Source organism: Macrobrachium nipponense, chromosome 21 (genome assembly GCF_015104395.2).
Source record: "Macrobrachium nipponense isolate FS-2020 chromosome 21, ASM1510439v2, whole genome shotgun sequence".
Taxonomy (NCBI): domain Eukaryota; kingdom Metazoa; phylum Arthropoda; class Malacostraca; order Decapoda; family Palaemonidae; genus Macrobrachium; species Macrobrachium nipponense.
Genome location: NC_087212.1, coordinates 29,865,853 through 29,882,297, shown reverse-complemented (window position 1 = coordinate 29,882,297; position 16,445 = coordinate 29,865,853). Strand labels below are relative to the sequence as shown.

Here is a 16,445-nt window from a genome sequence, read left to right as displayed (position 1 = left end):
GATAGTACATTACTGTGCAATTTAAATCACACATTATTGCAACCTTGCCTACCATTTAATTTAAATGAATATCAATTGAGTAAAATTGGTGGTCTAAATTTTCATTTAACATGTCTAATGTGTGAGAAACTACTTCAGTACTGTATTTTCATTTCTTTGTGACATAAATACTAATAGTTCTTTAATATTATACTAAAGTAAATATTACTTGTAATTCTAGTACAATATAGGATCAAAATCTCAAGATAATTCTGGAATGAAAAAAAAAAATTGGAAACAAGGAAAATATAAGATAAATTTTTATCACATACCCTTGAACTTGTACACTCTGGAAGCTGTTCCTTTAGGTAATAATACTCCTAAATAAATTTAAAAACTGTATCCTTGGATTCAAACCCATCTAAATAGGTAAATCAAAATTAAATAACCCACAACGTGTTGCCTGTCATTTTAATATGCAAAAGCTTTAAATATATGTAAACATGGAAAGAGCTATACATATGCCAACCGTTTTAAATATGAAGGCTCCAAATATAGTACGAACTAAAAAATTCAGTCTAATAACTTGAAAATGGTAAAATGGTATAAATATAAGCATTTGCACAGGACTAAAGTACACAATTCCTGATAAAATAATTAAATACCATTTCCTGTACAGGCAGCCCTGGTTATCAGTGATGCGGTTTTATGGCGCTTGTCTAGCGCGAGTGATTTTCGGCAACATAATGCGCCGATTTCTGATTATCAGCATCAATTCATATCTAACAGAGGTACCATTACCCGGTTATTGGCGCCATAAGATAAGCCCCATAAAATGCTGATTTTGGGTTATCAGCGATTTTTGCTTATCATCGAGCCATCGGAACAGAACCTCCGCCAATAACCAAGGACTGCCTGTATGACAGTTCACGAGTGGTCTCCCCAAATTTATAAATTCACTAGGTAATTTTCAAGCTGCAATACATACCTGTGACATACAAGTGACAAATGACTAGTGACAAAACATACAACTAGTGGGTCCTATACTGTAATAATTATGCTTAACAGAAAATCTGTGATTAACATAATTTTCTGTAAAGAATGCCAATATTTTCTTCATAAAATGGTACTGCAAGGTGTGATGAAAATAGCAAATTTATATAGTTTATCTTGTAATATAATATGAATAAAGACTTTACAAAGTAAAATCTATAGCTAGAGTAAAATTATATGGTAAGTGCACCCAAGTGCCCAACTAAAAAAAAAATTATCATCTTTAAACTTAAGACAACTTTGCTTATATTACATTGTGTACCTAAATACTAGAAGCAACCTAATTATGAAAATTTATCCAGAATGTTGTAACTTAGCACCATAAAAATAGTTATAATTCAAAAGCAACTTTTATAAACACTTAATTTCTGCTAGCCTGCTTCACATATGGCTTCCTTTTATTAAGATATAGAAAAATATAAGCAGCAAAGACACTTTTCCTTACCAAAACTCCAATCACCACATGACCGGAAGGTGTAAAATGTATTTTTCTAAACTACAAAACACTAAGGCCTATGAGGAAGCAATCAACCAGTGTAGGGTATTCCTACATTACTCCAAAACTAATGTAGGGTAAGAAACAAGACTTTGAAGAATAACGAACTGGTGTAGAGTAGTTGCTTTAAACAGAAAGAAATTTGGTTTACTGTACAATTTTGAAATATAATAAAATACTTATTTACTGTCAATCTTAGCCTTAAAACCTTCCTTAAGATGCTCCTTTTAAGTGTTTATCCTACCCTCAATATTAATTAAAGCATTTAAGTATCAAAAATATAAAAATAGGACATGAAAAATACCAAGTGACAATTATCTAGGCTCAAATTAAGGAATATAATAGTCATGGCTGAAATTGTAAATCACTATCTCCATTTTTAAATTACCACACTTTCTCAATCTACAGTATTTTCTTCACCAAATTCTTAAAAAAATCATGTTAGTTACCAAAGTTCCTTTGTATCTTTCCAAAGACCACCCTCTATGCAAACGAAAACACTTTGCCTATTATCACTTTCATCTTCACATTCAAAACCATCACACCACATCAGGGTTAGACTCTCAGCCTTTTTTAGGCCTCCATGGAAAAATAATAAAAAATCTATGAAGACATCAAAAAGGGAAGAAATCTGTAAACTTGGAACATAGGGTGGGAGGAGATTGTACGGGCTTTAGTCGTAGGAGTTTTCCAGCTGCATAAGCTAGTACAGCCCAATCTCGCGCAGGGCCCCTTCCACTGCCTCATCCTTGAAAGAAAATGGGACATTAGCGCTAAGGCCCAACCCTTCCTTCTCTAAGAAACCTTCAGGTTCAAAATCTAATTTACTTGAAACCTTTTGAGGGAATTAAATTCTGGAAACACTTCTTCAAATTAGAGATGGTAAAACCAATAAATGTCTTTATATTAATGGCTATCATTTTGATAAGATTCTTACGTAACTCCAAATTTGGCAATATACCAATAAATTTAAATCTGCCCATCGATTTTATATCTAAGTTGAATACAAAAAAAACTTGCATTATCATCATGCAACAGGGCTTTATGTCAGGCAGTATGGTTTAAAGAAAACTTTTCTGAGCATACAGAGGAAGAAAACAATCAAAACATCCATGCTTCTCAACATTCTGCTCACTACCCATGAATCAGACCTCTATAAAACCCAACTTTAGGCAACTTTCCTAACTAGTATGTGTACAAATACATTGCTATTTGGAAAAACTAAGCAGCAGCTACAGGAGGTCATGTAGATTTTTAATGTTCACCCAAATCTAGATCACAAACAAAATAAAACAGCATAAAAACAATTACACCTTTCAGATGAAGCAAAAATTCAAGGCTAACAGCTGTAGTTTAATTTCTGGAAGCATTATACATTTTTCATACAAGACTTGAGGGAGTTAGATGCAGCGCTCTCCTCCAAAATCCAACATTATGTCCATTACATGAAACCAGTGTTTCAATTAAACAAAAACATCCCACCAACATAGTGATAATATCAAGACCTAGTAATCCAAACAAAAAATAATAATCAACTGTCACACAGTAGCCTGAATTCACGATACAAAAACCGTGGTAAAACATGGAGCATGCAGTTAGGCTAAAACAGACAGCATTAATAATGTTATTTGGAACAACCACAAATAAGGAATACTGAAATGAGAAGAGTCAATTTTGGATTCATGCATGTATTTCTCCAGTTACATTTGTGACATCTTGAGATTTACAAAGTTCACTTTAAGGTTTAGCTGAAAATTGGCTCATTTGTTTAGTCTCTCTCTCTCTCTCTCTCATCTCCTCCACTACCTACAAATAAGCTCTTCTCATTTACAATACAATGAAACAACTTTCTACAAAACAAATTTAGTTTAAAATACAGTACTATAACCTCCATTATTTGTAAACCAACAGTACTGCATAACATTAACATTAGTTTATAACGTCTTCTTAGTTATGAGCTAACTACTAAAGAGACATTTGACTAGCCAATGAAAATAAAATACTCTACTTATAAGATAACAGATGGAAATGAAAATCAAACAAATAAGATGATGATATAATAAAAATGAAATAATACTAGGTTGAAACACTTCCAAGGGTGCAAGTGTCATGCAAATACCAAAGGAATGTTTTTCATACATATCAAGTTACTAACAATTTATAAATTATGCATTGTGCAAAAAAAAAAAAAAAAAAAAAAATGGCATTCTCTCACAAAATAACTTAACATTACTCAAGAGTTACCTGCTCAATCATTACTTTACGCTTATAAAGGGTCACTTCATTCCAACAGCACTTAAAATTGGAGAATGTTAGGAAAAACCACCGTACAAGTATTTACGAACAGTGATTTTCAGTAACATTTCATTTGGTCAGCCTGTAAATGGCTACAGATCCTATATAAATCTATATCCCATATCTTGATGAACTTTTTGACATTAATGGGATATCTAAATAATTGAATTTCTTTAAATTCAAACAATACCCAAATTTCCTCATTCATTATTATTAATGTCATCATTATTATTATTATTATTATTATTATTACTATTATATTTAACCAATGCAATGAGTAAAATCACATCAGGGTTCTCACAGTGCTGAACAATATATCTTTAATTTGTATATTAAAACTTTTTAAATGCATATTAAAAATGTCTAAGCTTCATCTAAAACTTTTTTTAAAATGCAAAAGCTCCAAATATTTCTTTTAGTGTTAAAAAAATAAAATGTATAATATGCTCACCCCTAGAAATACATTGTATGGAAAAACTCCTTGGCCCTGCTAAATACTGTTAACTGAAGATGACTCGCCTATACTTACATAATCTATTACATTGATATTCCATAGAAAAATCATACATACATACTTATATAAGCTAAGTTGTTGTGTACTAATATTGCTGAATTACTAGTAGGTACTATTCTTAAGGCCTCCTATACTTTGGTATCTCAGTGAGATTAGTCACTCTGTGTCCAGAGTCCAGCTGATCTCAGACCACAGTATATCATCATTGGAACTCAGCTTTACTATTACTGTAAGCTGATATATCAACAGCCATTGTCTTGTTTTTCCTGGTCTCACTCGAGAGGAAAATGGGCTCAAGTTAGCAACAATCCTAAGTTCATGCTAAGTCTCTAGCATTGGCCTGCCCCTTATCTGATTTGAAGGTGATAAGAAAATGCAATGCACTTTTTGTATCACTCAAAACACAGTTCTCCTGTTTGGAAGTCAGCAACCACTGGATTTTTATCTCATGAACAAACTTTCTTTGGTGGTGTTACTATTTTCCTCAATGCAAATTATGATTTAATATATATGGCAGATGGGACAAAACTTTTCCCCATGATTATCTTTAAATGGAAACTGATGCCTACACAGAAATTTCAGAATGGTACCGTTGTCCATGTTCACAAAAACCTAAACAATGCAAATGGTGCTTGATCGTTTTTTATTACATTTTATAATAGGTACAATATAATATGAGAATACTGTACATGCAATATTATTGGATACAGTGAAGTAAAGCATAAATTTTTAACAGATCCATGGAAAAGATGCATATTTGTTATGTTTGCATTTTATATTTGATATTAACCCAAAGTGGACGGATATGGCCACAAGTTACAATCACAGGTTTTGGGTGGATGACTGAGTGACTCACGGTGAGTAACAGTTTATGCACCATCGATTTGGGGGAACTGAGCGGGAAAGAGGTGCCATTACTTCTATAGCCCATAAATTCACTAATGACAACTTTTAGACTGGCTAAGATGAGGGACTGGACAGCTCATAGATTAGTTGTGGTCTTGACTTCTAAGGAAGAATGTATGTACTGCTTCTCTCTCTCACATGACATCTTTATATAAATTTGCTCATAAATATACCAAGTGGTTGGTGTTGGTTTTAGTTCTTATCTTTTATGATAGTATGTATATTATAGATGTAATTAAAAAAAAAAGTGCAAGGAAATATTAGAAAAAACATGTAATGCATCTTCCTTCTTGGTAAATTTATGTATAAATATTTTGCAACAAATATGTTCAGAATTTTTAACAGAATTTATTTCTTATCTGTTATAATTTTACAAAATAAATGTCCTTATTAGAAAAAACATGTGTAACTTGGTTAAATTTACAATAGCCCTGTAAAAGAGGCAACAAAATGTTGTAAATAGTAATTTTCAACTTCTCGTGGAAAGTAGGTAAAATCTTTTTGAATTTTTTTCTTACAGCATGTGCATTTGCATATCTCCTTCTTTCCATTGAAGTTTTTTTTTTTTTTTTTTTAAACTGGTCGACTTCAAAGATTACCCTGTCTGGGGTTGTGCATATTAATTTTGTACACAGTGGACCCCCATATTCGTGTTCTCCAGATTTGTGGACTCGCACATTTGTGGACTTCTCTCGTGAATATTTCCCCCATTATTTGCGGAAAATTCGCCTATTCGCAGTATTTTTCTATGAGAAATATCCAGAAATTCCTGTTTTTTTTTTAAACATAAAATGCACTTTTTGTGATATTATTACTATTATAAAGGATTAGTTTATCCAGACTTCTGAGCCTAACAACGGCTCTTCTCGGGCTGGTACTTTCTGTGATAAAACTACTAAAAATCCGACCAAGTACTGAAGAAAAACCCACAAAAAAGTAACAAAATAGGCTGTTTTCAGCATTTTTATAGGGGTTCCAACTATTCATGGATTCTAACTATTCGGGGTGTGTGTGTGTGTGTGTGTTCTGGTACACATCCCCTGCGAATACGAGGGACCACTGTACCAGCTCCTAAGGGTTAATATGTGAACATTACACACGCTAATTTTATAACTTGTGCATGATGTGACCCCCTCAAAATCAGCTTCAAATATTAGGTCTTCAAAAGTTGCAAGACATGCGAGCGTATATGGTAACCAAAGGCTAGCCTATACACAAATGGTTTTCTAATTTAGCAGTTGTCTTATACAACAGAAATGAGATAAATTCATGACAACTGGGAAAACCAATCAAACTTTAGACACTTGCAGAACCCTTCATAATTTCAAGTTAAAGCCTTCTATAACCATATGGATTGCTTTATTTCTTTTCCATTTATCACAAGTTTGGTTACTTGAGACTTCTCAATATGTGAAATGAGATCAATAGACCTTTACCCTAGAAAAGTATTTAAAAAAAAATTGATGCTCCAACTGTGAAAAATATAGAAGTATAATTTTTGGAACACTTAAAAAGTACATATGGGGAAACACTGGCGCTAAGAATAAAGGTCATAAAAAAGTTAAAAAACATAATATCTGGTTTAGCGCCCAAGAAATTAACCTAGGATAAAATATCAAGTGGCAATGACAAAGACATGAGCAGAAAGAAGGCACCTGGCAGATTGCCAAAGCAGGCAACCATGATACTACAAAAGCAGTGCCATAAAGAGCCACTAAGGAAGTGGCCATAACACAATGCCACTTGTGAAGAATAGCACGTACCTATCTACTAGGTATAATAATAATACATGTATAAAAAAAAAGTAAGTCTACCGAGGAGCAACACTAAACCCTAAACTGTCCTGCACTGTGAAAGATAAAGCTACAATATCCAAAAAGGGAGGGATACTGAAGGTATTGTATGCATTTAACCTGGATCGAGAGCAGACTTGAAGTTAAAGGTATTGATTTTTCATAAGATGATATTGTGAACAGAAAAAATGATATTGTCATGATACAATAAAGTTTTATACATACTTACCTGACAGATATATACTTAGCTATAGACTCCGTCGTCCCCGACAGAAATTCAAATTTCGCGGCACACGCTACCGGTAGGTCAGGTGATCTACCGCCCTGCCTGGGTGGCAGGACTAGGAACCATTCCCGTTTTCTAATCAGATTTCTTCTCTTCCACCTGTCTCCTGCGGGGAGGCTGGGTGGGCCATTAATCGTATATATCTGTCAGGTAAGTATGTATAAAACTTTATTGTATCATGACAATATCATTTTTATACATTCAACTTCCCTGCCAGATATATACTTAGCTGATTAGCACCCATTGGTGGTGGGTAAGAGACAGCTAACTACTGAAATAGACAGGTAAACAACATATGTTGTAGGTATTAATAAACCTTGGTTCCTACCTGATTAGGCGGAAGACTTCGTGGCTACTGCCCAGGAGTCTGCTTTGCCTCAAGAGCCTCGGCGAGATATTGATCTATGGCTAAGAGTTCTTGTGGGTCTGCCAATGGGGTCTTATCCACTTACTCGGCAGAGCCTAAAGGCCTTTGTCATTGGGTGCTATTCCACTAACATGACAATACACCTTGTTCAAGGAGCACAACACCGATCCCGATCACCTGATCCTAACATCCATGTTAGTTCTAAGATTGCAAGGAGTTATCCCCAAACTCCCTACAAACAACCAATAACTCAAAACATAAAACACGTACACTTATAACAAAACAAAAAAAACAAAAAAATTTTGTACCCCCCTACTAGCCATACATACCCCTGGTCCCCTACCAGCAATGACACCAGCCGCCCGTGCGACATCAGCACGCTTGCTAATAGGAAACCAAGCACATATCTGACAAGAGGGTTTATGTACATTTAAGATAAAATAATTAAGGATCAGTCTTTGCTCCAAGACCCAGTACTGTATCTGCTGATACAAATGGACCGAGAGAGAAGCATTTCTCATAGGTCACTTTCACATCCTTCAGGTAATGAGATGCAAACACTGAATTGCATCTCCAATATGTAGTCTCAATGATATTCCTTAGAGACATATTCTTTTGAAACGCTAGCGACGTCGCTACTGCCCTTACTTCGTGAGTTTTAACCCTTAGAAGTCCGAAGGATTCATCCGGGCAGTTCTTGTGCGCATCAGTAATCACGCTTCTCACAAAGAAGGCTAAGGCGTTCTTAGACATGAGTCTTTTGGGGTTCTTCACAGCACACCAAAGACCTTGTTGACAGCCTCCAATCTGCTTCTTTTTCTCCAAATAAAATTTAAGAGCTCTAACCGGGCAGAGAGACCTCTCTATCTCTCGGCCTACCAGGTTAGATAGGCCTTTTACCTCAAAGCTCCTGGGCCAAGGTTTTGATGGGTTTTCATTTTTCGCCAGAAATAATGTCTGGAACGAACAGATAGCCACATCTCCTTTAAACCCCACTTTAGAGTCCAGAGCGTGCAATTCGCTCGTCCTCTTGGCCGTGCGAGAGACAACAGGAATAAACATTTCCTAGTAATGTCCCGGAAGGAAGCAAGATGTAGAGGTTCGAATTTGTCCGAGGCAAGGAATTTCAGGACCACGTCCAGATTCCAGCTAGGTGCTCTCGGAGTCCTTGATTTTGAAGTCCTGAGTACTTCCCCCAGGATCTTGAATGGGGGAAAGGCGTAGGCGTCTAGGCCCGACCAATCTAGGAGAAACGCGTCGATTGCAAAGGCTCTTGGATCTTCTACTAGTGAACAAAAGATCTCTACTCTTTTGGAGAGGAACGTAGCAAATAGGTCTATGCGAGGCCTCCCCCACAGGGACCACAGACTTCGGCACACTTCTGCGTGTAGAGTCCACTCTGTGGGGAGGACCTGATTCCTCCTGCTTAGCCTGTCTGCTCTCACATTTCGTATCCCTTGCACAAATCTTGTGAGGAGAGTTATACCTCTTTCCTCTGTCCAGGTTAACAGATCTTTTGTTAACTGATAGAGGGAGAATGAATGAGTCCCTCCTTGTTTGCGTATGTAAGCCAGAGCCGTGGTGTTGTCCGAGTTTATCTGAACCACCCCGCCTCTGACTACCTCCTCGAAGAATCTTAAGGCCAGGTGTATGGCTACTAGTTCCTTGCAATTGATATGCCAAGACACCTGTTCCTTTGTCCAGGTGCCCGACACCTCCCTTGCTCCTAGCGTCGCTCCCCATCCCGACTCCGAAGCGTCGGAAAATAACACTTGGTTGGGGTTCTGCAGGGCAAGTGACATGCCTTCGTTCTTCTTTAGAGGAAGGATCCACCACTTTAAGTGATTCTTCACCTCCTGTGAAATCGGAAAAGAGTCTGAGAGTTGCCCCGTCTTCCAACTCCAAACCTTTTTCAGGAAAAACTGAAGAGGGCGAAGGTGAAGCCTCCCCAGAGAGAAGAACTTTTCTAGCGAGGACAGTCCCTAACAGGCTCAAATACTCCCTCGCTGAACTGTGTTCTCTCTCTAAGAAGCTCAAGATTCTTGACAAGCCTCGAGTGATTCTCTCTTGCGAAGGAAATACCCGAAAACCCCGAGAATCCATCTGAATCCCCAGATAGACCAAGTTCTGGCTGGGGATCAGTTGCGACTTCTCGAGGTTCACGAGTAATCCCAGAGATTGTATCATATTCCGTGTTATCAACAGGTCCTCCAAGCACTGGTTCTCCGACTTCGCCCTGATCAGCCAGTCGTCTAAGTAGAGGGAGATGTTTATTCCCTCTAGATGAAGCCATTTTGCTACATTCGCCATCAGGTTGGTGAAAACCTGTGGAGCTGTAGACAGGCCGAAACACACAGCCCTGAATTGAAAAATCTTGCCCCCTATCATAAACCGAAGATATTTCTTTGACGAGTGGTGAATGGGAACGTGGAAATATGCGTCTTGTAAGTCCAGAGAGACCATCCAATCTCCTGGACGTAGGGCTGACATCACCGAGGAGGACGTTTCCATTCGGAACTACTTCTTCTGTACAAATTGGTTCAGCGCGCTTACGTCCAGTACCGGTCTCCACCCCCCCCGATGCCTTTGGTACTAGGAAAAGGCGATTGTAAAATCCCGGGGAGAGTGGATCCTGTACAAGTTCGATGGCCTCCTTTTCCCACATTTGATCCACCATTTGAAGGAGCGTATTTTTCATTACAGGGTCTCTGTATCTCGCTGACAGTTCCCGAGGAGTAGAGGTTAGGGGAGGACTGTCTTCGAAGGGGATGATGTATTCCTTCTTTAGAACTGAAACCGACCAAGAGTCGGCTCCTCTCTACGCCCAGGCTCCTGCAAAGTTCAGGAGTCTGGCGCCTACTGGTGCTTGGAGGATAATCAAGTCATTTTCCTTTCTTGAAGGGCCTGAAGGAAGACCTTCCTCTCTTATCAGAGCTCTTCTTTCTGGAAGGGGGACGAGCCGTTGCACCTCCACGAAAGGGCTGCTGAGGAGGACGAGAGTCCTTCTTACTCATAGAAACTACAGGGCGACTCTTCTTCGTAGTCTGTACAAGGAGGTCTTGTGTCGCCTTCTCAGTTAGTGAGCGAGATATATCTTTCACCAACTGAGAAGGAAACAGATGATCTGACAGAGGGGCGAACAATAACGCGGTTCTCTGACTAGGAGAAACAGCTTTTGACAAAAGGGATCCATAAACTGATCTCTTTTTCAGCAAACCAGCTCCAAATAGGGAAGAAACCTCTCCCGAACCGTCTTGTACCGCCTTGTCCATGCATGCCAGGACGCTATGGAGAACTTCTGGGTTCTTAAGAAACTCCGAGTCCTGAGACTTCTTAACAAGAACTCCGAGAGACCAGTCCAGGAAATTGAACACTTCTAATATGATGAATAATCCTTTAAGAAAGTGGTTCAATTCTGAACTCCATGTAGACCTGGCCGACCCTAAAGAGTGTCGTCTGGAGGCATCAACCAGATTAGAGAAGTCCTCGTCTGCCGATGCAGGGAGAGAAAGACCCATAGTCTCTCCTGTCCTGTACCAAATACCTCTCTTTCCAAGGAGTTTGGAAGGAGGCATGCAGAACACTGTTTTGCCCAACTCTTTCTTAGTGCCCATCCATGAATCCAGAGACTGGAGGGCCTTCTTCATAGAAATTGCTGGTTTCATCTTCAGGAAAGCAGAGGACTTTACTGTAGCAGTACTCGAAAAGAGCGAACGAGGAGAAGGAGGAAGCGGCTGTACTTTTTAATAGTGTCTCCATACTCTTGAAGTAATAAGGAGGCTAATGTCTTATAGTTAGAGAGCCCCTCATTTGTAGGGAGCTCGTCTTCTGACACTTCTTCTAAAACTCGATCAGAAGAGGGAGAACGTTCTCGTTTGGAGGAAGAGTCTTTCCAAGACCTCCTACGATTTGAAGGAGAGGTGCTTCGGTCTGGGGAAGAGTCAAAGGTTCGGATACGAGTCTAGTCGAATCTTGCCTCATGGAAGAATTCCAACTCCTAACTCCTGGTTCCTGCCTCCTAACTCCTGGCTCCTGCCTCCTGGGTGACTCCTGCCTCCTGGGTGACTCCTGCCTCCTGGGTGACTCCTCACTCCTGGGTGACTCCTCACTCCTGGGTGACTCCTCACTCCTGGGTGACTCCTCACTCCTGGGTGACTCCTCACTCCTGGGTGACTCCTCACTCCTGGTGACTCCTCTCCGGGGTGACTCCCTCACTCCTGGTGACTCCTCACTCCTGGGTGACTCCTCACTCCTGGGTGACTCCTCACTCCTGGCTCTTGGCTCCTGCCTCCTGGGTGACTCCTCACTCCTGGCTCTTGGCTCCTGTCTCCTGGGTGACTCCTCACTCCTGGCTGGCGCCACACGCCTGATCGGCTCCTCGCACCTGGTAGGAGTCTTGCGCTTGGTTGACTCCTCACTCCTGGAAGGTGCCGCACGTCCGAACGACTCTTCACTCCTAGCAGGAGCCTTACGTTTGGTTGGCTCCTTGCTCTTGCTAGGAGCCTCACTCCTGATAGGAGCCTCGCTCCTGGCGGCAGGGACCTCCATACGTCTGGAGGACCTCTTGATGGGAAGGGAAGTATCTTTCCTTCGAGGAGGTTCCTTTGAAAGCACTCCCACCAACGACGATATCTGCTCTTGCATAGATAGGAGAAATCTCTTAGTAGCCTCCTCTTTATCCTCTTCAGGAGGAGGAGAAGGAGGAAGGGAGGAGTCCATGGGCTCCACTCCAACTACGGGTGACAATAGGGCTCTCTTTGCCCTCTTAACATCCGAAGGAGACTCCTCAGGGAAGCGTTCCGGGCTCGAGTCAAGAGTCGGCGCCTTCCAACTCCTCTTCAACGGTCGCGAGCGATCAGAATCCCTCCAATCGCGTCTAGGAGACGAAGACCCCGACGATGAGAAACACTCACGCAGGACGCTTTTGCAATAGCGATCCCTGGCAGTCTGGGGTGTCACAGAGCCTGCCGAAGGGACACCTGATCGGTGGGGAATCTCCACAACCTCCTTACGGTTATTGACATTCCTTCTCCTCTGGGCATGGGAGCTTGGAAGAGGTCTAGACCTGGGAGCGTTGTGGAGCCGACCAGATGCCCCCTCCACTACACTGGGGACACTCACATCACTGTCCACTGTACAATCACTAGCCTTACCTTGCAGAGCAGCCATTTTGTTTTCCATGATCTTGAAGGCTGCTTTTAGATCCGCAAGTTCTTTTGCCGAATCTACAGGATCTGCAATAGGTGAAGAGGCTGAAAAGGAAGGAGAAGTAGCAATTCTTACAAGAGGGGAAGATCCCAAACTAGGAACTAGCTCATTAGATCTAGAACCACTCAAACTTCTAGAGGAAGCTTTCCTCACTCTCTCTCTCTCTAACTTCTTCAAATAAGTAGTTAGATTCTTCCACTCTCTCTCACTCAAATTCTCACATTCCTTGCAAGTATTAGTAAAAGAACATTCATACTCTCTGCAACCCTTACATACGGTGTGAGGATCTACCGAAGCTTTCAGCAACCTCACCTTACAGCCTACATTCACACGTCTCATTACCATTCCAGCGTCAGACATTCTAAGAAAAATCCAAAGCAAGTCCACAAAAACTGTCCACAAAAGCGTATGCCAATCCAACAATCCAGATACGTCACCAAAAGTCAGTCAAGAAGATCAATTGTCGATGAAAAAAGAAAATCCAGTCAAGAGGAACCAACAACAATGTTGATGGTCCGGGCGACAGAAGAAATCTGATTAGAAAACGGGAATGGTTCCTAGTCCTGCCACCCAGGGCAGGGCGGTAGATCACCTGACCTACCGGTAGCGTGTGCCGCGAAATTTGAATTTCTGTCAGGGACGACAGAGTCTATAGCTAAGTATATATCTGGCAGGGAAGTTGAATGTATAAAAATTGAGATTGGCATATGCATAAAGAAAATTATAGTTATTACTGAAAAGTAAAAAAAAAATAGAAAATATAGTCTAGATTGTAGCATGTGAATGATGGTAAAGATATAAGGGTGAATACAATAATGTGCATTGAATTGGAGTCAGAGTAAATTGCTTTGGAGGAAAGGTCAGTGTAGTTTAATCCACTTGGTTATATTATTAAAATTTCACATGGCTGCCCCAAGGCTGTTCTTAAATGAGACTTATGGATGGAGGAACATTTAAAAAAGTTATAGACAGCTAGGTGCAACGAGATAAAATTTAACAGTACATGGTAAACCCCTCTGAGGAACCCATTCATAAACAGCACAAATTTACAACTTGTGCTTTGCTGTGATGATTCTAAAAGGTTACAACTGTAAAATACAGAAATTCATGCTGACCAGTATGAAGGCCTAATAGATCAAAGAACACTGCATATATGGGACTAGGATGAGGACTGTGACCAGACAGAAATTCAAGCAGTAATTGATCAAGTTGGATCAAAGTGAAAAGAACTTTTGAAGGTCTAACAACATAAACTTGAGTAAACTTTTTTAGGTACTCTATTCTATGGAAACTTATGTAATTATAATCCTTTATGCTTTAATTCCTATACATAATGATATTTATAGTATTTGTGCTTAAACAAACTTAAACTACCCTTTTTTATATAATTACCTTCTTTTCGAATATTTACTCAACGATTAAAATAAATTAAAATATTTACTCAATGATTAAAATAATGAAAATTTACACCATCAAAAACTTTCAGCATGCAAGCATAAAACTTGAAAAACATTTGGGTGATTAAAAACACAAGCTTAGAGAAAAAACTACACTAAAGTATTTGCAATGTTTGTAGCAAATTTATATATGAATAAAAGAAAAGTTAGAGAAAAACTTTTGAATATTAGACTGTAACCATTCTTGACCAAGAGCATGGAATTTGTCTAAAACGATGAACTAATATGGAAGAGACAATATATAAACTACACAATATTTAAGGGAAACTCAAATGACATCGACTAAAAATCTCCATAAATCCTTTCCTTGAATATTTCATGAAAATGTTTGCTAAAGCAAACTGAATACATAACTGTCTCCAAAATATCCCTTCCAACTTGACGCACAATATAACTGAAGGTATGTGAAGTAAACAGAAAAACCTTACTTAACTTCTGGAATAGTATTGTGGGATTAGCTGAAAAAAAGTCATCATTTAAAGAAAGAACTCTTGAATCTTCCTCCCTTTCAGTAACTCTCACTAAGAGTCTCCTAATCAACATGCCATCAGCTGCCTCTGTCAATTATGACTATTTGCCTCAGATTCCAGACCCCACAGCAGATTCGACATTGTCTTATGTGGTGTAATGTAAACAGTGCTATTAAGTTCTTTGCAATCCCCTTTGGCTCTAGCTATGCTAGCTTTCAGTGTTCTGTAAAAGAAAAGGATCGAGATGGCTTTTCGTCAGGCCATCTGCACTTTTTCTGTCCACCCTCAGATCTTAAAAACTACTGAGACTAGAGGGCTGCAAACTGGTATGTTGATCATCTACCTTTCAATTATCAAACATACCAAATTGCAGCCCTCTAGCCAGAGTAGTTTTGATTTTATTTAATGTTAAAGTCAGCCATGCTCATGTGTCTGGCACCTCTATAGGTGCCAACAACGCAGGTCACCATTGGACCGTGGGTGAAAGTTTCATGGGCTGTGGCTAATAGTTTCACACAGCATTATATGCTATACAGAAAACTTGAATTGGTTTAAAGAAACTTCAGCGCATTTTTTACCCGTTTCCTTTTAATTTTCATCTGTTCTTTATGGTCTTGTTCCACTTAGCTGTCTAATAACATTACAGTGGAACCTCATTTTTTGTATGCCCTGGTTTTCATAGAATTATTCCTTATGGGAATTATTGTTTCAGGTTTCGGACTTCATGGGAGGTTCTGGAACAGAGAATATGTACGAAAACCGAGGTTCCACTGTAACTGCAAACCTACTCTTATTTTTACTTCTCATTTAAACTAATCTCTTAAGAAAAACTTCCATTAGTCTAGATGTCAGAAACTAGGAGGATAGCATTATGAGTAAAATATTAATATGTAGTATTTATGATCTGTATGCCCACAACAGGAAGAAGTCCAGATGAGATAAATGGTGTCACATATCAGAGCTGACGCATACTTCAACATCAAATGGAATAAGGCAGATAAGGGAGGGCATTATGAAACAAAGTACATGGCACACTTTGTGAAAGTCACCCAGCAGAAAAGAGTACAGTTGTTTTTCTTCCAAGACTATCCTCAACTAATGAAGGCTGTTTTAGGCAGTGTAGCATAAATAGGTATATATCAAGCTCGTATATTACAAAGAAATCCCTTATTTCACACAAAGCATTCCTAGAAAACTTACTGAAACTAACTATAAACTGAAAGTCTATCAAATGAAAGTGACAAATTGATAAAAAATAAAATCGGAATTTCAGTTTGGACCACCTTAATAAGTATCATCTAAACCGGTCTGAACTAGACTATATCTCAAAGTTAATACCAGAGTATCCAATTTTTGATGGTTCACTGATATGTGGAAAATAAAGCAGTAAAACTATAAAGCAAGAGTAGAGGTTAAGTTTAGTTTTTCCAATAATAGTATTTAAATCTATAAACTAGTATACACACATATTTCCTCAATAACAAAAGGAAAAAAAAAGTTTCAGAACTTTATAAGATGTCAAACAGAATACCATATCAAATAAAAAAACTAGAATAATGACCAATGTTGCTCTTTTGTAAATAAAACATTTTGTCATCCACTCATGGGTCAAGGCATTTTC

The 16,445-nt window shown here is 38.9% G+C and overlaps 1 protein-coding gene across 5 annotated transcripts in view; it reads right to left on the bottom strand.

Moving 5' to 3' along the window:
• The window catches only part of LOC135197888 (AP-1 complex subunit sigma-2-like), a 155,653-nt gene that overhangs the window by 78,868 nt on the left and 60,340 nt on the right, over positions 1-16,445 (bottom strand). Inside the window, exon 5 of one of the 5 annotated variants that reach the window (XM_064225098.1) lies at positions 1-2,276. This exon is cut by the window's left edge and continues 511 nt beyond it. The exons of the other annotated variants lie outside the window; for them this stretch is intronic. Within the exon in view, the coding sequence (XP_064081168.1) occupies positions 2,232-2,276 (45 nt within the window). The 3' untranslated portion in view covers positions 1-2,231. The remainder of the gene's footprint in view (positions 2,277-16,445) is intronic. 5 annotated transcript variants of the gene reach the window in all.